This window comes from Pempheris klunzingeri, chromosome 9 (genome assembly GCF_042242105.1).
Source record: "Pempheris klunzingeri isolate RE-2024b chromosome 9, fPemKlu1.hap1, whole genome shotgun sequence".
In the NCBI taxonomy this organism is placed as follows: domain Eukaryota; kingdom Metazoa; phylum Chordata; class Actinopteri; order Acropomatiformes; family Pempheridae; genus Pempheris; species Pempheris klunzingeri.
Window position 1 is genome coordinate 17,699,099 of NC_092020.1, and position 24,699 is coordinate 17,723,797.

General features: G+C 38.4%; 4 protein-coding genes across 4 annotated transcripts; 2 read left to right on the forward strand and 2 right to left on the reverse strand.

The window, feature by feature from the left end:
- Positions 1–283: 283 nt before the first annotated feature.
- On the reverse strand, positions 284–2,609 carry urp1 (urotensin-related peptide 1). The gene is made up of 5 exons (XM_070836417.1): positions 2,507–2,609; positions 2,201–2,329; positions 2,071–2,111; positions 1,623–1,728; positions 284–315 (listed from the first exon to the last, which is right to left on the reverse strand). Exons 1-5 carry the CDS (start codon positions 2,607–2,609, stop codon positions 284–286), a joined length of 411 nt encoding a protein of 136 aa, XP_070692518.1.
- Positions 2,610–6,355: 3,746 nt separating this feature from the next.
- Positions 6,356–9,187, forward strand: c1galt1c1 (C1GALT1-specific chaperone 1). Its single transcript, XM_070836839.1, has 2 exons — positions 6,356–6,492; positions 7,374–9,187. The coding sequence occupies exon 2, from the start codon at positions 7,388–7,390 to the stop codon at positions 8,345–8,347; it is 960 nt and encodes a 319-aa protein (XP_070692940.1). The 5' UTR covers positions 6,356–6,492; positions 7,374–7,387; the 3' UTR covers positions 8,348–9,187.
- Positions 9,188–9,677: 490 nt separating this feature from the next.
- Positions 9,678–11,702, reverse strand: mcts1 (MCTS1 re-initiation and release factor). The gene is made up of 6 exons (XM_070836741.1): positions 11,530–11,702; positions 10,613–10,765; positions 10,424–10,521; positions 10,209–10,342; positions 10,019–10,086; positions 9,678–9,934 (listed from the first exon to the last, which is right to left on the reverse strand). Exons 1-6 carry the CDS (start codon positions 11,538–11,540, stop codon positions 9,853–9,855), a joined length of 546 nt encoding a protein of 181 aa, XP_070692842.1. The 5' UTR covers positions 11,541–11,702; the 3' UTR covers positions 9,678–9,852.
- Positions 11,703–13,665: 1,963 nt separating this feature from the next.
- On the forward strand, positions 13,666–24,685 carry cul4b (cullin 4B). Its single transcript, XM_070836793.1, has 20 exons — positions 13,666–14,544; positions 16,070–16,185; positions 16,280–16,383; positions 16,519–16,588; positions 17,323–17,396; positions 17,487–17,649; positions 18,107–18,196; positions 19,249–19,331; positions 19,415–19,482; positions 19,615–19,733; positions 19,840–20,032; positions 20,128–20,232; positions 20,318–20,428; positions 20,541–20,626; positions 21,605–21,712; positions 21,823–21,936; positions 22,032–22,137; positions 22,265–22,437; positions 22,523–22,675; positions 23,481–24,685. The coding sequence occupies exons 1-20, from the start codon at positions 14,067–14,069 to the stop codon at positions 23,574–23,576; spliced, it is 2,610 nt and encodes an 869-aa protein (XP_070692894.1). The 5' UTR covers positions 13,666–14,066; the 3' UTR covers positions 23,577–24,685.
- The last annotated feature ends 14 nt before the right edge of the window (positions 24,686–24,699 follow it).

A 24,699-nucleotide genomic window follows, 5' to 3' on the forward strand; every position in this document is an offset into this window, starting at 1 on the left:
GTGTATGCGGAATTGTGTTATAATGCTCCCTTGTGGTAAAAGAATGAAGAAATAAAATTCAAAACCAAAAGCAGGTCACATAAATGGCATTTCTGATATTCAAGTTTATTCTCAGCCACAAAAAAAGACCATCTTACAGCTTCAAAAATATATTTTCTGTTGATCCAGTGAAAACGACGAATGTGCTGTTCGGTGGGAAATAAAAATGACGATGGAGAGTGAAGGCATTTCCAACCAGGCCGTGCTGAAATCACGCCAAACCTCCTGCTGCTGCTGTTGGGCTCTAGTTGGTGACGCAGTATTTCCAGAAACACGCTGTCAGGACATCAGAGAGAAAATTAGGAACAAATTAGGAACCATCTGTTTCTCCTTCTCATTTCACTACTGGTACTGTATATTCTGTACATATTGTGCATATAAACAACATCTTTTTAATATGTCTGTCCTCCTCTGTTGCTCTTCCTGAACTTCCTCCCCTTTTCCTGTTTAAGTGTTTATCTCATTACGTTTTTGCTAATGATAGAGATTTATATGATGTCTAGATTGTAAAATCCTTTGAAGGAACTTTGTGATTTTCCACTTTACAAATAAACTTGACTTCACCCGACTTTATGCTCTTGTTTCCAATTTGCAAAAATCTGACAAAAATGAAGATGTACATAACTACATTATAATTTCTTATCTACTCCCGTAACATATCATAAGCAGCATTTTAGTGTTTTTGTACTTTACTTGTTCTGTGCTGTTTTTGGTAACACTTTACATTACGACCCCCTATTTAGCATTCAAAAGTGGCATATTCACGTTTAATAAATGGTTTATAACACACTAAAATGTACTTGTAAGCAGACATAACTGTGTATTAATGTGTTTATTAACAGCTGATACTCCTTTACTGGAGGCTGGTGTATAAACAGATCATGACAATATTGTAAACCACAGGTGTAGTAGCATGAATTATTTGTGAGGTTAGAGCTGCAGACAAATACTGTACATTACTAAAGACTTCAAATGTCCTCATATCTGTTTACAACTACATTAGTACATGTTATAACTATTTAATAAATGTTTATATGTGATTATCAATGTTAAAATGGGGAAACTTAGGTTAAGTGTTGCTACAGATTGTTTAAAACAGTATTTTTTACCACTAAAGAAGAGAACTTCTCTACTTTTGAAATATTTATAGCATCTGTCATTAGACCTGTTCTAGGTGAGAAAAGACAAATGTGGTTTTACTTTATTCACTGATGTTGACTTTTTCTAATTAAAACAATCCAGTTTAAACTCTGTGCTGTTACACCGCACACTTCATGTTACCGTATAGCTTCATGTGTATCTACTTAAGTAAAATATGTCCTTGTACTTGAGAGAATATTCTTGTGCTCGTTCCATCTTTAGCTGTTCAGGTGTAAGTAATGTGTCGTACTTTAAGGGGCACAAGCCTTAGTTAAACATCCTTGATAAGATCATTGCATAATAATAACACCAGCTCTGATATCATACTCAGGTATTGCCATGAGCTGTCCCATGAGCTCTAAATGCATGACCCTGCATCAAAGCCTGTGTATAAAGGGCAGGCGTGGCATGTGTGCGATAGAAAATAATAAAGGGTTACTCACCTCTTTTGTTTGTTTTTGGCAAGTTCTGCTCTGATCTGAGAAAACCCTGAGAGCGCAGCCTGTCAGCCGCTGCCAGCTTCCATACGGTTTCTTTTAGGTCCTCAACCTCAACAAAAAAAAAAAGAGGAAAAAACTTGACAAAAGCAGATGCAGACGATGTGTTGCAAACTCATCTGTGGTGCACTACACGATGCTGTAACTGGAGTAATCACAGAAACTCTGCTGCTACATACTGTCAGAGCCCCTGGAACAAATGAACTTCCTTTAAATTTTGACAAAAAGCGTATATCTGCATTACTCAGTTTTTCAAGTCTCACTTTTAAATTTTTCTTTGAATTGCCCATCATTTCTGCTATTCTGTTTTTGAGAGGTGTTATACTATTATACAGTAAAAAGTGCTACATTGTTGTTTTCTTAGGTGTACAGACACTTAGATTATCAGCCTTACCATGTTGGCAAATTTATCTTGTGGTGCTGAATCTTTAGCCCCTTCAAAAAAAAAAAACACATTATAGTCAATAAAAATTCATTATGTGATTTAACGGCTGATTTAACATGATGTTTTGAATTGTTTTTACCTTTATTCCAGGAGTCTCCCCCTCCGTTGTGCTGCATCAGTAGAGGATACAGATTATTCACTTCTCTCTGCTCAGCTTCAACAGTGTTGGGTCCATCCTCCACTTCTGAAACTAACTTCTGAATGAAATCTGTTGAGATTGAATAGCTTCCTCTCATCATCCTGTCGTTACGACATTAATACTCCTGCATTGAATAACTTTTGAACCATATCTTGAAGTTCAAAAATAAGTTTTCAAGAAAGGATATAATATTTTAGTAAAAAAAAAAAAAGGAATATTGAAGAAAAGTATTAAAAAGAGTCTTACCTGCCTGTGGTTCCAGGTTGGTGTCAGGGTACAGGGGCAGAGCATGTGTCTGTCTTGCAGAACAAATCACAGCTACGAGGTAAAACAGAGCTACAGAGAGCATGGTGCCTTTATCTCTGGATGGCCAGATCTGGACTATAGCTCTGCTTGGCAAAGAACTTCACTTTTATATCCTCAGAGGCCATCCATCACAATCTGATCAATACATTATCATCACACCCAGTCTCCGTCTTAATGGTTTTGACGCGATGGATCAGGCGTCATAGACACAATTTAGGGGACCCTGTCAATTGAGCCGCAGCCTATCTGTGCTTGTTCAGAGAGGCCTAACAAATGTTTACTCTGCAGCAGTAATCAGCGGCTGTCCAGCAGAGCTCTGATGGTTTATGTCTGACAACATTTCAGTGTGATGGGACGTTCAAACGCATCATTGCTCATGTCTGAGATCACGGGGACACAGAGCTGGTGGAGCAAAGGCACCGCACGTTGCTACGTCATGTTGTCTTGAATGGAATTCAAACAAAACATTTCTGAAGCAGTTAATTATGACTGCCTGATGGGGCAAATAGGTCAAATTGTGTTAAAGCTGTTGCACATTCTGTTAACCATGTGTTAAAGGTACAAAGAGTCATATGCTTTGTTTTTGTGCTGAGCCTTTTGTTGTGTGTGGAGCATCATAACTCTGTGTAGACAATGAAATGTCTGCTTGAAATTTTATTGTATAAATGTATTATTTTATTATATTTTATCATTTTATTCTATATTCTCTTCTTTTTTTCTACATGTTGAATCATTTAACTATTTATTGTTATTATCTCTTTTAGTGCAATATTTGTCCTTTGTAAGATTTCTTTAGTGCAATATTGCTCCAACTAAGCTGCTCTGCTGGCTCCACTGGTTCCCAGCACCAGACATTTTAGTCTAGTATTCTGTGTATGTGCAGTATTAATTCATCATAGTATCTTATTATATATAAATTATATCTTACACTCTATAGTGTCTAGTTTTTATCCTCCAAACCGCATTTTACTGTACTTTACTGAGTGACAATAAAGTATCTTATATCTCCCCTATCATGTGTATATTTATGTAGCCTTCACTGTACTCTGGCAGTATTAATGTTGTACTTCGTCCAACTGAATCCAGTATGAGAAACGTGACATTTTCTTTCTTCTGTACTGACAGCTCTGTACGTACCTACTTTTTGTTTTAGTTCTGCTTATTTTTTCTCTTATGTTGGATATTTGTTTGTAATACTGTAATAGTGTGAATTATTGACCCAGATAAGGGATGGGAGGGGGCTCAGTTAAGGGGATGATGTTAGAGGAACAGGTGAAGTAGTAGTGATAGGGTATGTAAAAAATGTTTAAAAAAAAAAAAAAAAGTTAAAATATTCAAATATGAACCTTCCATTGCTGTGGACATTAGTCCTAAATAAAAATATATTCTCATAAAAGGTTGGTTTAAGACTAGAGTGAAAAATAAGGATTAGACAAAAGAAATAAAAAGATTATAAAATTCAATATAATGAAGACTAAGAGTCTGTGACCATACTAGCAGCTCTGTTAGGCCACACTTTGAGCTAAATGCTAACATATCCTAGTTAATGTGTAAGCATGCTAGCAGTGCTAATAAACACTTAACACAACCAACAGTTAAGGATGATTTGGATGTCCTTCTACACTTAAACTTTACCTGAAGATGGCGCTAAACTAAAAGTTACAGGACCACCAACGTTTTCATCCTGAGGGAGAAATAAATGACTGAAGAATCAAATTTCATGGCAATCCATGCAGTTTATCCAAAAAACTACAAATGTCATCCTCATGGGGCACTACAGGAAGATTCACATAAGGAGATAACCAAAGTCAATGTGGGATACATTATTTACCACTAGAGCCCTAAGAATCCCTAAAAACTATAAAATATATGTTTTAAAGAAAGGTCAAATTTACGAATGTCACAAGTGCAAATAAGCATTGTAGATGCAAATTTTCTAACATATTTAATAGGAAATATCAAAACAGAGCATGCAGATAATTGTGTTGGCAGCCCTTACATAGAAAATTACAGTGTGAGTTTTAACAAGTAATTGATTACTTATTTCATAAAGATTTAAAGAGTAAGAGGAATTTTGGAGTAATTGTTACAAAAAAATATCAAAGAGCAAAACACGTTAAGGGTTTTCAGCTGCTGGAGGAGGCTTTCAGTCAAAGTGAAAGGTCACTAATGCTCTTCAGATGAGTGTACGACGTGATTTATAAGGCTGTCTCGCACGTCTCTGAAATTGCTGTTGAAAACAACAACATTTGATACATTTGGCTGCTGAGCAGTCAATGAGAGGACGTGAAAGGACGGCAGAGTTTGATTTTGAGGTCAAGCAGCGACTCTAAAACAGACACATCAGCCACAGAGATTATTCATCTGGAAAAGGAGAGAGACAATAACTATCACAGGATTTATGTTGATGTCCTGCATTCAAAATTCCACTTAAGTAAAAGTATATGAGTAAAAAGTGCTTAAAGTATCCACAGTAAAAGTGTTCGGCAGGAGGATGGCCCCTGGTTGTGACTGACATATTATTGCATTGTTGATCTAGTTTATCTGTTTCATCTACAGCTGGATAGTTTAGCTCCTGACCGCAAGATCACAAGATAAATCTGAGCAGCTGTTACATGATTAAAGGAGAAATCTTTGTTTTTTTGTGAAATATTAGATAATCTTACCTCTTTAGACTTCAGTTTATTAAAATTAAGCTATCTGGATAGTTTGGACAATGACATGTTAATGTTATTTTGCACCAGTGGACATGAACCAACAAATCTTTTCAAACACATAAATTCTTTAAAGCTGCATACATTTATCTACAAACCAAAATCTACCATTTGTCTCCTGACTAGTAAATTACAAAATCAGCCCTGTAATGTTCATTAAGTTTCTTTCGACTGGGAGGCAAGAACGGTACATTAATCATAGCGTGTCATTTAACAGGTAGATTCAAATGTAAGTAAAGTACTTCACTGTGTCCCCCACCACTCACTGCTCCTTGTCACATTCCTCGGCCAATTTGTGACACTATGAAAACTAAAAATGTTCACATTTGATGAGTTTGAACCACTGAATTTTTGCCACCTTTTCTTAAACTACTAATCATTTATGAAAACAGTGGACGATTAGTTTTCTCCTGACAGTTTCAGCTCTACTGCCAGCAATTGCAGCAGATGGAGCCTACAGTTTTTGATAAATTCTTGTATATTTGTCAAAAACTTGGATGCAATTTAAAAAAATAACCCACCTGGAGGTGCTTTATTATACGTGTCAACACTTAAGTTGAGTCCTGATTAGGGGGATACAACGATCCCACGTCTGTCTATGAACAAAATACACCATCTTCATCCAAGCAGCAGATTCAGAAAATCTAACTGATGTCTAACATTAGCATTTAAAAAGCATCTGATATTATATATTACATATTACAAATTATTTAAAGATGAATGAATAAATAAATAAGTAAATAAATAGAGAGGTTATGAAATAATCATGTGAAGAGATAAAGTTAAATCTAATAAATAGATCAAATGTGATATGAAAGAGAAGAGAAAGTATTACTGTGGACAAATTAAAAAAACAAAACTAATTCTATTTGATTCTATAATTGAGTAAAAATAAACCCCTATGAGATTACATTGCATACTAATACCATTTATTTATCCACATGATTATTAATTGTTTAATTGATAAAACATAAAACAACAGCAGCTGTTCAGAGTGCCCGGACGAGCGCCGAGCTGAGTCACGTGGTCTCAGAAGGCGGAAGTGCCTGTGTGCTGAGTGTTCGGTTTCAGTCCCTGTGAACCATGAACCTACCTGGTTGTTAATTAACTTTCCTGGCTGACGGTGTTAATCTCACCCGACAGGTAAAGCAGGATCTGAAAGACCAGCGAAGACAGGAGCACCATCCGGTACGGCAGCAGGAACCCGGCTAGGTACAGTAAATGCCCTTTATTTGTCATAATAACCGTGCAAAGACACGAAGATAGGAAGCTAACAGTTCGCCCTAGCTGAAGGCTGGTAGTTTAGGTGACTTCGTCTAGCTGGTTTAGCCTGAATGATGAAGATTAAAATGGGCTCAAACACGCCGATCTACTTCATATTTGATCGTAATCCTCAGCAGACCTTGCCAGCTGCTTCAAGTTTCATTTCGTGTCTTCTCGCCTAGTATTAATCTACAAATAGGATAATAATGAGTTGGAGTGGATTAAGAGACACACTAAACTAAGAACTGCTAGAGGTTTGTCCTGGCTGGCACAGTTATGCTGCAATGTTTAGCTACATTGAAGATGATGAAGTCAGGTTGATAATGGATTTACATGGCATCAGGGCTGCAAATAATGATTGTTCTCACTATTGATCAACTTGACAACCAAATGTTCCTTAAAATTTCAAATGAATTTAATAGAATAAGCCAAAATCAACCTCTTGATTGAAAATATCACTTACATATTATAAAGGTTCTCAGTGCTCTGTGATTGTAAACTCGATCTCTTTGGGTTTTACAAAACAAACTACTGAAGACATCCCCTTGGACTTGGGGAAAACTGTGATGGACATTTTTGTGATATTTTATGGACCAAATAAGTAAATGAGGAAGTATCAGCTGACTAGCAATTATAAATACAATTGTACACACACTTTTGGTGTACAGATATTAATCTCCAGCCAAATAAAAGATAAAATCAGCCAGTAAAGAGCAAAATAGTGTACATAAAAAATTACATAAACAACGAATTGGTCAACAGAATACCTGTCAGATAACACTGTGTAGAGTTTCTTGACACTACATTGATGCATTTTCTCTTTCATCCAGTGTCTGCTGCCAAAATGTTGTCTGAAGGAGGCTCTTTCATGAAGGGGATGGTCATGGGAGGCCTTTTCTGCTTGGTGCTGTCGCTCCTAGGTAGTTTCAGCCCCAGCATGGAGTCCAAGACTGAGGACCACCACCATCATCACCATCATGTCAAGGCCCCGAGTAAAGATGAGCTGACGCGCCTCTCTGACAGTCAGATGCAGGAGTTGAGCAATCATGTCCGGGTCTCTTGTGTCATCATGGTTCAGCCCAAGATCCTGATTTATTGGGCCACTGCGGTCGACACCTGGAGCAAACACTGTGACAAGGCTGTGTTTTACACCTCTGAGTCCTCCAAGGCGCTCGACGCGATAGACCTGAATGAAAAAGACGACTGGGCAAGGCTACGTAAAGCTCTGAAGCACGCTTATGATAACGCTGGAGACCTGCGCTGGTTCTTTGTGGCACAACCCACCACGTTTGCCATCATCGAGAACCTCAAATACCTGGTGCTCGCAAAGGATCCCAGCGAGCCCTTCTACCTGGGCAACGCTATGAAGTCAGGGGAGCTTGAGTATGTGTCGTATGATAGTGGCATTGTTCTGAGCTACGAAGCGCTGAAAAGGCTAGTGCACGTGTTCGAGGATGAAGACAAATGTCCAGACAGAGGACGTTCCCTGTGGAAGCTGAGCGAGGACAAGCAGCTGGCCGTGTGTCTCAAATATACAGGTGTTTTCGCAGAGAATGGAGAGGATGCACACGGAAAGGGCCTGTTCAACAGCAAGAGTGTGGACAGCCTGATAAAGGACAGCATGAAGGACAACCCCACTAATGTGGTGGAGGGCTGCTGCTCCGACATGGCAGTCACATTCAACGGGATGTCGCCCAATCAAATGCAGGTTATGATGTTCGGAGTTTACAGACTTCGTCCTTACGGACACGATTTTCATGACTCGTTAGTATTTTACGCGCCTGAAGGTTCAGATAATGACTAAAGACTGCTGGATGTGGCATTTTATTTCATTTTCTTGCTTCTATGATGGCAAACCTAACTTTGGGGAGACTTGTTTTATAAAACTGGATCCTGAAACATAAAACAACAATTTTATGTACATTTGTACCTTTTGCACAATCAGCACCCCGTTCTTTTGTGGTGAAATTAAACACAGTTGATGGGTGCATCGTCCTTTTCAATGAAGAGAGCTGGGAAATCTATTAAACCTGTGACATGGGAGTAAACTATCTGAAAGTTTAGGTTTTTATGATATTATGTATCTTAAATGTTTGTCTTTTTGTGGTCTTAAAGCTGCATTAGCATTATGACATGTTGCTGTTTTGTGAAAGGTTTCTGAAGTGATTTAACTGTTCAAAGTGTTTGCCTGTCTTAACCACATTATGAACAACTTTTTGTGATTTATCTCTGCGTTTACCTCCCTGTACTGTGTGCTGTACTACAAATGGCCTTGCTGAGGACAGTAAAGTTCTCTAAACAAAACTAAAAACTGAATTAAAGATTGTATGGAAGCACCAATAATGTTTAATCAAACACATGGCCCAGCCCAGCTCTAAATAAAGTGCTGTTAAGTTCAGTTATTTCCACATATGAAGAACTGGCCTTCACTGCTAAATGAAAAATAAGACAACTCAGCTGACATTTTGGGTAATATTTGGGTAATGTGGATTTTTAAGTAAATACAATTGATTTCAGATTTAATCCGAATTTAATTCTGCCTTGATTATTAAAAACTATGTTGTCATTTCTAAACACATAATGTCTGTTAAAGTTTTCCTGCTGTTGGGTAAAAAATAATAAAATATTGTAGCTGTCATTGATGCCCTGGTACTACTGAAATATGTAGTCACGTAACAGATTATTAACACTATAGAACATGAGGGGCAGATAACATTACCCTCATTGTTATAAATGGGGTGGACAAAATAATAGAAATACTTCTTGGTGTGATGCAATACAATTCAAGGGCATTTGTATTAGATATTTTCTAAATAAACGTACCTAATGAACAAGAAGCACAGGGTTGAGCCTCGCTCACTAAAGAGAGGAGCAGAATAACAGGTTTGACAGCTGGAAACCTGTGCTAGTCTGTCACTCCTTCACTCATTGTGAAGGAAAATGAAGAGAATACAAGTTACATTATTACTCCAACTATACAGAACATGGAAACCAGATAATAAAGGTGAGCCTGTATTAATTAATACTACAATTTTGTCATGTTTGCTATTTGATTCCATTTTCAAATCTCTGGCAAAACAACACTGTGGGCATCTCTGATTGAATCCAAAGCAATATACCAATTGAGATCAAGGTTTAAAGCGAGATCTTTCTTTTATTTGTGCATAATGTCAATTGAGTCAAAGCCTCCAGCAGGTTACACAGCTAAGTCCATAGGTGTAAACAGTTGACTGGCCACTCGCTGTCAAGAGCTCCACACTTTCCGGGGGGTAGGAATGGGGAGGGGTGGCGTTTCAGGTGTCGAAGTCATCATTTATACGTCTTCATGTGCCACAATCCATCATTCAGATAGTGAACGTTCTCAATTCCAATTCCCTTGTTGACTTTTTCTCTGTTTGCAAAAGACACATTCAGATGAGGCGTCATAAGAGCAGCAACAGAACAGAACTTTCTACCTGAAGGAAAAAAGTCTTACATGCTTTCTGCAGACATCTTCATGACGCCAACACAAAGTGCATGTTGTTTCCCCTCTGCCATTATAGCCTGCATCCACTAGTTAAAGACAAACTTGGTGGTAAGTGATTTAAAATGGAGAAGGAACATTTTTTAAATAGATGTATTCAATCAAACAGCTGCCATGTACAGCCTCAAGTACAAAAGGATACAACTACTGTGTCTGCTCCAGCTGGGTAGAGTTTAGCGCCTGGTGACGTCAGCCCGGGGCACATGATGTTGGCACCACTTAAGACAAACTTGATGGCCCCTTTGTCCACTTGCTGGTGTGGAAGAATGAAAGGATCTATGAAAAGACAAGGAGTTTGTGATCAGCGTGAGGAAATTCAAACACAACTATCAAACCACTAGCATTAGGAGATCTTACATTTATGCAACAGTCTGAGGGTTGGGTAAAATGGTCCTTCTCTCTGTCTGAAGAAGAGCAGCTCTCCATTCACTGTCAGGATTTCGATGTGCTCGTGGCTGTGGAAAGAATAACAAAAATACAAAAACTGCAGAGTAAAATCCACTGCACTGAAAACACCCTGCATGCAAGAGTCGGGTTGCGTCTTACCATCTCACTATCTTGACAGGGTCCTTTTTTGGCATTATGTGATTGAGCCATGACTCGATTTCGGGAAACTGCTCAATCAGCTGGTTTTTGATGCCTTTGATCACTGATGTTTTCAGCTGGATACAGTTTGATACATTTTCCTTCTCATCAAATCTGAAAGAGAAAACAGAAATTATTTGTTGTATAATGTGTTGATAGAAAACAGAGTGAGCTTTACTTCTATGGTTACAATTTTATTGTTTTTTTTACAAAAGATTAATTCTATTTTTGGGCTTCGTCAGGTGTATTAACCAATAAACTGAGGCCTAAACATATGACAAACACACAGTACGTATTCCACAATGAAGCACACTGCATGTTGGCTTTGTTCCATTACATCATCAATAAAATATATAATACTCAATTTCAACAAATATGCACACTTTTCAAATCTCATCTACTCAATCAAATTAGTTTTATGGAAAATACAATTCTCAATTTCATTTCAATACACATACATTAAAAAAAGGGAAGTCTTTGTAGAAAAAAGGTACCTTTAAATAATGTGATTACAAATCTAAATATGCGACTCTAATTTAAAGTGAATATATGTTTAGATGGGGTGAGATGTGCCTGGATGTTCCCGATCAAGATGACACGACATGATTTTTGGATTCAAGGTAGTATTGCCTTGTTCAGAGGTGTGAATGATTATCTTTAGCCCACACAAAAGTGACATGTTTAAACAGAATGATCTCTGGTCGGACAAAGGCCTGATCTAATATTACAACGAACAATATGTCATAACTAATTTCTGCTTGTCTCATTAACTGAACATGAACACAACAAACTCGAAGACGCGATGGCTAATCAGTTAGCCTTAGCTACCTAGCTGTGGTTAGCCACAGTTACAACAAGGAAAGTGATCAGAAACGTACTTTTTAAACATCCTCGTTGGTCGCCGTTACCGTGTTCCTCAATTGTGAGTGCTTGTCTGTATTTACTGTGCCAGACCGAGTACGGTAAACACAAGAAAACAACAAAGCACAGCTCAACTATCAAGTAATGGTGCAGCAGATCCACGCCTGTTTCGCAGCATAGGGCCAACGGTTTAAGAGTTGCGTCACTTTACGACAGTTGTGTGAGTTACACGGCAGGTCAGGTCGAATTCGACTACAACATGTAACCTAGGTAACTTCTGTCACTGAAATAGTAAGGCGCATAAAAGAAAGAATCGGCCACTGAAGCTGTTTATGTTTCATAGACAGTAAAACAAACGATAAGTCAATAAATGCTCTCATGTAGCACTTGTTTAATAATGTCAAGGGCCGTTTCCATAGTGACAAAGCAGTTTTAGGCGCGTGACGTGTTCATCCTTTATTTCCTGAATCGATACTTATGAACAATACATACTTAACTTGAATGTTTCCACTCAGTGCTACGTTAAACTTCAGTTCCACTACATGTCAGCGGCAAATATTGTACTCTATCTATCTATCAGTATCAATTTTGAATCTTATGGTACATTTTATGTGCCAATCTCTGTCAATCTTGGTGTGTTTGTACCACCATGTGTCACAAGTCTTTATGCCATTGTATTTCACAGACCACACCTTTATTTATCACATCATACATATTACAGTAAAATGTACAGTGTAAAATCAGAGTAATAATAGCTTTAAAATAGAGATATTTCAGAAAGGAAATCTGGGCAATAGAAAAAATAATTCAAAATCGATTCATTATCTATTCATATACAGTAACTAATACTAATAACTTAAGTAATTTTTAGTAATATAACTAAGACCATCAACTCTAGGCCTATAGCACCTAAGTACAAATTTGAGGAATTTGTACTTTTATAGACTTTGTACTTCTATTCCATTACATTTCAGAGGCAAATGTTATATTTCTTACTCCAATACAATTATTTGACAGCTTTAGTTACACATTAAGATTTTTGCATACAAAATGTTTGACAAACTTACAAATTTATGATGTATTGTAATATAAAAAATCTACTGGAACGATTCATAGATAAATCATTAGTCAATTGATAGAAAATTAATTAGCTGTTATTTTAGTAATGATCTAAGTAATTTTTCATGCAAAAATGTCACGATCCAAGCTTCACAAATACGAGGATCTGCTTTTCCTTTGAAATTATTTCACTAGTTTTAATCTATTTTTGATCATGTTGAGGTTGAACTATTGTTTGGACAAAACAGAAAATTGTGACAAAGAATTTGAGCTCTGGATAATTGTGACAGCATTCCCCACTAACTCTAGAATTGCTACAAACCAAACAACTGATCCATTCATGGAGAGAATAAACTGCAGATTAATCCATGGTGCAATATTTATCTAACATAGGCCTATATTTAAATTTTCAGATTTTCACATAATACATATTTTCTTGTATAAGCTTCTGTATTATATATAGTATATTCAATATTTTGTCATAGTATATATTGCTTTTTTTTGTATTACATCAAGAACCACAGTGGACGCAGCAACAATTCAGTTCATTGCACAGTGAAGAGATTTGTTGAGTATGTGACAAATAAACTAAAAAGTTGAAAAATGAGCTCCACTTCAGCCAACTACAACAGTAAAATCCTGCAATGCTATGACTGTTACTACTAGTAGTGCTACTACCACTACTACTCCTAATAGGAAGAAGAAGAAGAAGAAGAAGAGAAGAATGTAAGGACAGCCTGTATAAGGTATCATATACAGTACATTATATAATGTATCACACACACGGGGGACATTTTAATGCATTGCATACTTTAACTTTCCTTACTTTAGGTACATTTTCCTGATTATACTTACATACTTTTATTTAGGTAACACTTTGTGGTATTTCTACTATAGGATCACCTCCTGGTAATCGGGCGGCTGTTACCATCGTTACCATAAAATAATGACATCAACGATCGAACGGCGCCATCTTGTGTCCGGAACCGTTACAACATCTTAGTCGGTATAAAAAAAAAACACGCTTGGGCAAAAAGTACTTTTGTACAAAGTACTTCCGGTGGGGTCACAGACGAGCTTTTTATGAGCGGATTTTTTCCCGTGTTTACCGACGGATGTTTTACTATGATGTGAGCCTATTTTTCTGCCGTAGCCACATTTTTTTCTGTAAATAATCTTCGTTAACGGGCGCCTCGGTGAACCGCTCCCACAGAAGTGAAGGCACAGCGCGGGTTAGACGAGCGAGGCGAAAAGAGGAAGCAATAGCCAACCATCTTTCTTCTTCTGCCAGCAATAACAAGAAAGAGACAAGGCTGGATTCAAGTGGAGCTGTGTAGTTTACAATTTATTGTCTGTTTAATGCCGGATAGACTTGGGTAAAGCCTTCCCGTGTTAACATAGATAAAAGCTGTCGGACGCTGAGTTCATCCCCCGGCAAGCCTGGAAGTTTCGGATCAGAAGACTGGCTGTTAAGAATTAGTATTCCCGTTTTTTCATGTTTCCAACAGGTTTATCTTCCCCTAATCCCCCACCACCGCCAACCCAGGAGGCTAGACCAGCGGCTACTGATGTCAAAAACGAAAGCGGCAACATCACATCTCCGAAGAAGAGGAAAATAAACGGCTCAGAGAGGGAAGACACTACTGACACGATCTCCTCTTCGCCTCCCAAGACCCTGAATTCCTCCTCCTCCTCTTCTTCCTCCTCCTCCTCCTGCTCTCCCACTCCGCTGCACATTCAGAAGAAGTTGAGGTTTGAGGATTCAGTGGATTTCATTGGACTGGATGTGAAAATGGCTGAGGAGGCTGCCGCCGCCGCTGCCGCTTCGTGCTCCAATAACAAAAGCAAAGCCGTGTTCCTGTCCGGCGGCGTGGGACACCATGCAAACGGACTGACGAAAACCGCAGGCTCCGGCACCTTTTCCAGCAGCAAACCCGGTGCTGCCAAGAAACTAGTCATCAAGAACTTCAAAGGTAGCAGATAACACTGGTGGATAGTGTCCAGCTCCAAAAACACCCACTGACAGCCATATACAACTTAAACTGCCAACAAGTCCCCAGGCTCTGTGATAGGATCTCTGCAGGACACTATGTTGTCATATTGAGTTGTATATGAGACTAGATCTAGTTTGAGGGAGTCTTTTATCGCCCCAAAATGCTGCATTGCAATTAAAATGCTAAACTGTTATAAACTTAGCTGAGTCAGTGAGCCATGAAAGCTTCTACCTGTCTGGTCGCCACGCTGACACTACTGAGGAGTAAAACATGTGAAAAAAAGTTCCTTGTATGTGTCAGTATGTGGGATGACTGTCAGTTCACTTATCAATGAAATAAGTAGAGGCACTCATTGCTCATTTCACACTCCTAAAATAGGCGAATAAGTTCTGCAAAACCTGTCAGGAAATTGCTAAAAAGACCTAGGCTTGGTAATAATTGAATATTATTGCTTATCAAATTGTTTGACTGTCATATTTGTGATGATTTGATCCTTTATAATATGTCATTCCTCAAATTTCTCTAGTTCAGAGGATTCTCTGCAGGCAATAATTAAAAAGACGAAGAAAAAGACACACCCTCGCTCCATGCCACCAACATGCTGCTGACCAGATGAAGATCCAAGTCGGATTGAAACGTTGTCAGTAATAAAAACATGTCTGTGGCATGGAGCGGGTGTGCAGGCCTTTCTTCTTCTTTTTCATGGATGCTGTCTACTGCTAGCCTTGCACCCATGTGATGTGCGTATAACGATTTTGCTTCAACGTGCAATAATTAAAACCCAATAATATTAGCTGTTAAAGTTGTTTGACAGATTTAAAGAAGTGGGCCTGGTGTGTAACTGTGGAACTCCGGTCAAGGCTTTTTAAAATTAGTATTACTATTAGTAATATTGGAAATGTTTACTAATTGTTTTTGCAATATTTATTTTTTAAATCTCTTGTGGTTACAAGAAACCTTCATAGTCAGACAACCTCACATCCAGCAAACAAGAACAACTCATATTAAATCATAAAAGTCATAAAAAACATCATATCACATCATAAAGCTTTAATATCCCCTTGAAGAATCTATTTTAGGGGTCTAACACCTGCCAAGGCTACACATCTCGTTGTGCAGCCCTGTGTTGTAGTGTGACAATAAATTAGCCTTTTTATATAGAGAGTAATTAAGATTAATCGCTACTTCATTGTGTGTCATTGTCAGAAGATTTTGAGAGAAGACGTGAGGTAGTTCAGAGCAAAGCTATATAGGTGAATATCTATAGATATTGATATCATTCCTAATTCTGGTTAGTTATGAAGTTATTTGCCTATCTTCATGTTACAGTAACCAATATCTCCTCTTTTTGTCACTATACTTACAATAGAAACAAACAGTGGTTTTTAAATAGCACTGCTGACCCTGTTGGTGCAATGGTCCTGTGAGGTCCGCTGTCTGTCACTCAGGGCCTGCTATGGTCTACAGTGTTTTCAGAACTGTTTGTGTTTTGTTTTGCACACAGAAAAGCCCAAGTTGCCTGAGAACTACACACAGGAGACCTGGCAGAAGCTGAAGGAGGCAGTCGAGGCCATACAGAACAGCACTTCAATCAAGTACAATCTAGAGGAGCTCTACCAGGTATCACTGCAGACCTGTTGAAGCTCACTGTATTCCTGCCCTTCACAGGTACAGAAACGGCCCTTTTTGACACATCCTCCTCTTGTCCCCTCAGGCGGTTGAGAACCTGTGCTCCCATAAGATTTCTGCCAAGCTTTACAAACAGCTGAGGGCCGTGTGTGAAGACCACATCAAGGCACAAATTGATCAATTTAGAGAATATCCTTTACTGTTTCTGTCAGTGGATCATACCAATTATTTATTTTGGATAATGTGTGTATATATGTATAATGTGTGTGTATATTTTGTAAAGCTCTTGAATGAAAGACACTTTTTTCTTAACATCATTCATACGGATGCCCTGGACAGCGTGCTTTTCCTAAAGAAAATTGACAAGTGCTGGCAAGATCACTGCAGACAAATGGTATGCTTTATAACAAGTGGTGTGTTTTTTATGACTGAAATAAGTCAAATGGTAATTGTCATATTCTGCCAAAGTTGGTTAAAATAGCCTCTCTTTCTATGCAGTTTGTTTGTTTTTATGTTTAAAGGGGCATTCCACTGTTATAGTTTTGCATTTCCATAATATTTCCTGCCCCGTATGGTTCAAGCAAGCTTGTTCCTCCACCTCCAATAATCCAACTCCATGCCATCTGTTCTCAGTCCCTCCCTGCCTGGAAAACGGGCAGTTTTGCTAAAATTGCCATCTTCAGTTTTGCCATGAGCAAATCCTCCAGTGAAATTCATGGAGGAAGTTGCCTGAGACATGCAAGAATTAAAAAAACAAAACAAAACAAAAAAAAAACAAACATCACAAAAGTGTGAAATTTGGGATTGTAGTTTTATCTGTCAACAAAGATGACGCACTATATGAAATCTGGCTGTGTCTTAAACTCCTGACACCCAGTTTTCTAACACAGGCCTTAAAAATGTCTTAAAGTCTCAAACCCAGTTCAAAGTCAGGGTTATTTTTCAGATTTTAAGCTCCTTCAGAACCACAGAAGACATTATACAGCTGTTTCCACACTCTGTGTAGTTCCGCTGTGACAAGTAAAATGATCATTCATGTGTAAAAGTGGTGGAGTGCCCCTTTAATTTAAATCAAGAAAATGGTTACAAATAATTCTAATTGTGAGTGGTGTTGTCATTGTTTCACAGATCATGATTAGGAGTATATTTTTGTTTTTGGACCGCACCTACGTTTTACAAAATTCAATGCTGCCATCAATCTGGTGAGTAATCACAGAAGCCAGATGTTGTACAAAAGCACGAGGCGGATGTCTGTTAAAGTGGCTGCTTTAACGAGCTGCTGTGGTCTGCAGGGACATGGGTCTGGAGCTGTTCAGGTTCTACATCATCAGTGATCTGAAGGTCCAGAGTAAAACCATTGACGGGATTCTGCTGCTCATCGAGAGGGAGCGAAACGGAGAGGCAATAGACCGCAGTCTACTGAGGAGCCTGCTGAGCATGCTCTCTGACCTGCAGGTAGTGTTCACTGTTTCATTAGTATTCTAACAATCACCCACACATAAGTGTCTGACTTATTTTGTTTTCAATTCAGTTTAATTTGTATTGTGTAAAAATGTTTAGGTTTAGTTTACTCTTTATTAGTGTTTGTGTTTTTTGTTTTTTTATCATATTTATGGGGGGTAAGACTTAATAAGTTCAGAATTGGTATCGCAGCACAGTACTTTTTTTCTTTCTTTCTAAAATCTAGTTTTAATTTCTGAAAAGTAAAATGTTTTTCATACCAAAGTTTAGTTTTGGTTTAATGAACTCTGATAACATTGACATGTAGCAGCTGATGTAAATCTGGACTACAAGAGAAGTAGTAACTGTTGTGTTGTCTGAGATTATCAGCTGCACAGAGGTGTGATTATTTGTCAGTTTCGTGTTGACAAATGACTTTAATAAAAACGTGTGTTTTCTCTGTCCCTGACAGATTTACCAGGACTCCTTTGAGCAACGCTTTTTGGAGGAAACTAATCGACTGTACGCTGCCGAGGGACAGAGGCTGATGCAGGAAAGAGAGGTGATTAATGTGACCCGTTATGTACCGTGGGGCCATTTTGTTGGTTCAATGAATAAATGGCTAAGAATAGATGATCTGATTACACAGTAAATGTGAAGTCTCTATTCTGATATTTATGCATCCATAACAGGTCCCATCAGGTTTTGATTTTAGTACCTCACAATTAAACAAAAAGTATCCACAATTTCAAGTGATGCAGTTATTCAAACAAAACGGCACACAGAGAAATCCTTAGAAAATAAGCTTTGAAGAAATTGTCCCAGAGTGTATTTTATCATAGATGGATGGATTATTATTTATTATGGATTAAATACTTAATTTTTCTTGTTCACTATGCATACATTCAAACATTCGGCACTAAAACATATTTTAGCCTGTCTAAAAAAAAGTTTTAGTGTAAGCTATGTTTAGAACATTTTCTTTGCTCTACCTTGCTGTCAGCTTGTCCTTTTAACAAGGAACTGAAGCTGTATTTTCGCTTGCTTCAAAGACCACCAGACTCCATTGACAAAAACAGTAATTTTGACTCCGGTCTACCCCTGCCTCCATCATTCAGTTTGTGGGGTAGTTTGGATTCTGATCATAGACCAGCAACTCATGTGCTCTGCAAAGTAAAATGAAAAAGGAAAAGGAATCTGGTGGCTTTTGAAGAGAGCAATATAACCACTTCAGTTCCCTGATGGCAAGGTAAAATGTTCTAAATATAGTGCACAGTTAAACTGATATTGATTGTTTGGTTTTTTTTAGGTGTCTAAAATACGTTTTGTTGCTGCCCCCGTTCACAGCAGTACTTTTCATAGCTCCTTTGCTTTTACTCCTTCTGCTTCTCTGAACTGGGGGCATGCTGACCGCCATCTAGTGTAGGTAATTCGCTGACTATGAATAAGTACCTCATACTACCTCACCTCAAAACATCCGAACTGTGCCTTTATGAGGAACGTATGAAGTGTTGGAAACCATTAAGACCTACAGTATCTTAAAATGTAGTTGCTATTAAGATGTAGCGATATGGTTTACAATAAATATCCCTGCTGTCCTCCTGTTTTTTGTAGGTACCAGAGTATCTCCATCATGTCAACAAACGCTTGGAGGAGGAGGCTGACAGAGTCATCACATATTTAGACCAGAGCACACAGTGAGCATTCGACTGTACAATTCAGTTTGAAATCAAACACTGACACAGATTCTTTTGTAACCTGAGCTTTTTTTCCCCCTCAGAAAACCACTCATTGCGACTGTGGAGAAGCAGTTGCTGGGTGAACATCTCACTGCCACTCTGCAAAAAGGTACACAACAGTAAAAACTAAATGTATATATTAGCGTAACATTTGATATCTAACTACCCTGCCTGTCTGACTACATGGTGGGTCTGGAAAGGTTAAAATCAGTTCTGACCTCATGTTGTTGGAAACCTGCAGGGCTGACTCACCTGCTGGATGAGAACAGAATTCAGGATCTGTCTCTGCTCTATCAGCTCTTCAGTCGGGTGCGAGGTGGTGTTCAGGTCCTCCTGCAACACTGGATAGAGTACATAAAGGTAAGACAGCGTTCGCAGTGAGGCTGAGCTCTCACGAGTTGTTCTTGTATATTCTGATGGTAACTCTTTCCCATTGTTTTCCAATGTCTTCAAAATCAACATCCAGGCTTTTGGAAGCACAATCGTAATCAATCCAGAAAAAGACAAAACAATGGTGCAAGAGCTGCTGGACTTTAAAGACAAGGTCGATCACATCATCGACATCTGCTTCATGAAAAATGAGAAGTTTGTCAACGCCATGAAGGAGGCTTTCGAAACATTCATCAACAAACGGCCAAATAAACCTGCAGAGCTCATAGGTCAGTAACTAAGCATCTCTCCCAATCATAACTTCTGCACCTTCAGGAAACGATCACACGATTGTGATTTACTATGAATATACGTCTGTTTACAGCAAAACACGTGGATTCAAAGTTAAGGGCAGGAAACAAAGAAGCAACAGATGAAGAACTGGAGAAGATGCTGGATAAGATCATGATTATCTTTAGATTCATCTATGGTAATTATGTATTTATTGCATTTGTTTTAGTTGAGGATGTGTGTTGTGTGGTTGTTCTATTAGTAACACACAGTTCTCACTGAAGGAAAAGATGTTTTCGAGGCCTTCTATAAAAAGGATCTGGCCAAGAGGTTGCTGGTTGGAAAAAGCGCCTCTGTGGATGCTGAAAAATCAATGCTGTCAAAGCTGAAACATGGTCAGTTTAATCCATCGCTTCTCACCAAACACACAATGTGAGATGAATGACGGACGCCTGGAGTCTCGACCCTGAGCACACATTGACTTGTGACCTTTTGGTGTTTCCTCAGAATGTGGAGCAGCGTTTACCAGCAAACTGGAAGGGATGTTCAAGGATATGGAGCTTTCTAAAGACATTATGGTGCAGTTCAAACAGGTGAGCACAACAGTGGTGGGCTAAATCTGTAAATATATCCATGTGACATGAGTTTTATACTCAATTCTTATGACAGTGAGATTATGAGGCAGCATTAAAACAAAAAAAAAACACCCCCCTTATTCATTTCATCGTGTTCACACAGTAGGGATCCAGACACAGAGGGTTCCAAACCCAAGTGATCACAAAAAACAAAAGAATATCAGAAAAGCACAAAGGGGACAAAGGAATGTTTTTGTTAAATTGCACTTTAACGTCAATTGACAAAATCAGTTAATCAAGAAAACCTTTAAGCGATCATTCCTGGTAGATTAGAAATTGTGATTACTGTCTATTACTTTGCAACCATCACAACAAAAGATAAAGTGATTCTAGAGTTGCTAAATCCCTCATATTATTAAAAACAACTGTGCAGTGTTTTGGAATCCAATAAACCTTCAAACTCATGGATTTATTACTCAGACTTCATGGATCATATTTCATCATCTCAGTGGCGCTTCAAACATGATGCCCTCACCAACAGTACAGCCCGTTGTGCTTTTTATTAACACAGTGCTGTTCTAATAAACTTCATTTATACAGCAGTTTTCAAGAACAAAGTTACAAATTGCTTTACATGGTAAAAATAGAATTGAAAACATTTCAGAACTCAAATCAGACACTAATGATGTTTAGAATAAGGGAATTATATACCCAATAGTAAAAGTAAGAAAACAATACTACTAATAATAAAACAGATAAGACATGTTGGAAATAAAACAGAGTAGTGTCTGCATTAATAAAAGGCTTTAAGTTTTAAGAAGTGTTTTAAAAGATGTCACTGATTCTGCAAGCCTCAGTTCCTCAGACAGGGAGTTTTTGGTCTGAATACCCACCTGCAGATTCAGCTTCTTGTAATTATTACCTGAAGTGATAAAAGTACATTTGTGCGGGAGGTGACAGGTGGATATTACATGTGTCTCACTTGTGTTTCCGTAGTATATGCAGTGCCAAAACATTCCTGGCAACATTGAGCTGACGGTGAACATCCTCACTATGGGTTACTGGCCAACCTACGTCCCGATGGAAGTGCACCTGCCTCCTGAGGTTTGTGCTGGGCAAATATTGGAATTTTCGGCAACACGCTGATTTTATGACCTGCCATGCAGTAAATATACTAAGCGTTGCTTTGTAACGCCTCTGTTATCTTTGTCCAGATGGTGCGACTGCAGGAGATCTTCAAGACCTTCTACCTGGGCAAACACAGTGGCAGGAAGCTGCAGTGGCAATCAACACTGGGCCACTGTGTCTTAAAAGCTGAATTTAAAGAGGTATGTAACGAATGTCTAACAATACTCTGCTGTGTTTTGGTCACTCAGGGAATAAAGCTTATTGTTCTGTGATTTTTTTTTTTTTCCAACAAAAGGGCAAGAAGGAGCTCCAGGTGTCACTTTTCCAAACACTTGTGCTACTGATGTTTAACGAAGGAGAGGAATTCACCCTGGAGGAGATCAAACTGGCAACAGGAATAGGTCCGTATGGTCACACAAAAAGGTTTTGTTTTTTTTTGCAGCACTGATGAAGGAATAAGGATTGTTAAGTGTTCATTATGCAGCACCACTGATCTAAAACACTGTTGGTGTGTCTGTTGGTTCACAGAGGACAGTGAACTGCGCCGTACACTGCAGTCACTTGCTTGCGGAAAAGCGCGTGTCCTCACCAAAATCCCAAAAAGCAAAGACGTGGAGGACGGGGACAAGTTTTCCTGCAATGATGACTTCAAACACAAGCTCTTCAGGATCAAAATTAACCAGATCCAGATGAAAGAAACGGTATAAGTATTACCTTGCGGTATTTTCCTCACTTCAAAGCATTCAAGGTGTCTGTGAATTATTTGAACTGATTGTTTTCTCCCAGGTGGAGGAGCAAGCCAGCACCACAGAGAGGGTCTTTCAGGATCGTCAGTATCAGATTGACGCTGCGATTGTGCGGATCATGAAGATGAGGAAAACTCTGAGCCATAATCTTTTGATGTCCGAGGTGTACAACCAGCTCAAGTTCCCTGTCAAGGTGATTAGCACGGCACTCGATCAGTTTTATTTAAGAAAAAATGTTTCATTAACTTACATGGGGCATGAGTACCTTAAATTCTCTATAACGGTTCCACTCTGAAAATCTGTTATTATCATATGTAATTTTCTAGGTCAATAATGATATTTGACAGTTTAAACAAATCTTAGTGTTTTACCTACTAATATTTTTTTCTTTGCAAAAACCCATAACATCGACAAACATCTATTGATATAGATTTCTTCATTTAATTACTTTCATTATTTGTTTGTTTTAAGAGTTGTGATTATACTAATATGAAGTAATCTGCACTTTTTGGGACATTTTGAAGGCTTTTTTTTTTTTTTTTAGTGTCCGTGTTGAACAAACTATGAAACATCTTAGCTTACTACAGAATCTGCAGTAAGCTAATATCAAACAATTTCTTTTGCTTTTTCTGTACTTTTAATTTAAAAACCTAGCACAGGGTTGTTTAAGTGAAATCCGTCTCTGAAATTTCTATAAGTATGGGCTGTTTTGGGTGTTTTATAGAAACACCTTCCTTTGAAAAAAGCTACCACCGTCATAAGGTGTTAATGCCATCAAAGACTTGAATGAAAGTGGACTTAAGACGGGTCTACAAGGATAAGATCTAAACTGGCTCGTATATTTTGTTTAGTAAGTTACTGTGGGAAAGGGGCATGACTGACATGAATCAGCCTGTCACTGTGTTCACCTCACACCTCAAAGTATAAAAATAACCAGAAATGCTGGCATGTGGCTCGTGTGTTAAACTCTGCCTCCTCTCTGTCCTCTTCCCTTTCAGCCTGCTGACCTGAAGAAGAGGATAGAGTCTCTCATCGACAGGGACTATATGGAGCGTGACAAGGAGAACCCCAACCAGTACAACTACGTGGCCTAGAGGAAGAAAAAGTGACAGATGAAAAGAGATGCAGATGGTCCAGTCAGGCTGAGGTGATCGGTCTCTAAATCTTTAGCTCCAGTGGACGTTAACCATTATCATCTTCAACCCAGCGACCGACGAGTGAATGGATACTGCTCCACAGGATTTTTGTCAGGGGTCTTGTGATCCTGTGGACTGCATGCCCATTAAAAAGAGAATATTGTCCATGTTTCTCAGTGCCTCTGAGAGAGTTGGGCTACCGTGGACAGACAAAGAAGACACACAGATGTTGTTCAGTTTGCTCTTTTTTTTTTATCGGAGAGGAAAAATATTTATTTTCAAACTTAGATTCTTCTTTGTCCATAGTTTGAATCAATACGCTCTTTGTTATCAAGTCACTTTTTTTTCTTTTTGTTCACTCACTATCCCAGGCAAATGCTGACACACTTTAACAATGCTCTAAATGTACCACATGTTGGAGAGAGAGAGGATCAAAAAAATTAAACTGATGCTTGTTTCTTCAGTCCGTGTCAAATGTGGGACTATTGGACTAACATTCATAGTAGTGAATTGGCAATTTGGGGAATATCTGTGTCAAATGTGTGATCCTGCAGCAAAGTTTCCTAATTTTTAAGGCCATGTTGCCATCTGATAAAGCTGTGATCATGAACACACAAAGCGTTCAAAGCGGAGTTTGTGCCAAAAAAAGGAGCACTTCTTTTGTTATAGGGTGTATTCAAGCTGCTAAAACAGTTCAGTTGTACAAGTATATGCATTTAAGTTTCTCATTTGTTTTGTCCTTGTGTGTTTTTGTACATACTTCACAAAAGTTACATTTTAAATGATCTCATCAGACAGTCAACTGCTTTTTAGGCTTTTTGTTAACCCTTAGAAAATATACTAAAAGCACAACAACATCAGAGCCCATCCTCCCCGGTGTCATACCACATCCATTCACTATAATTCTTTTGTATGTCTCCCTGTGGGGCTTGCAGGCCTTGCTGAAAAGTGGGGGAGTGGGAGTGGATTTCCTCAACACACGAGGAGAAATAAGTTGATGATTACACATGCCCTTGTTTGTATGAGTCTGTTAGATTTATTGCTTCAGATTAAAATAACTGTTTCAATCGGGTTTTCCTTT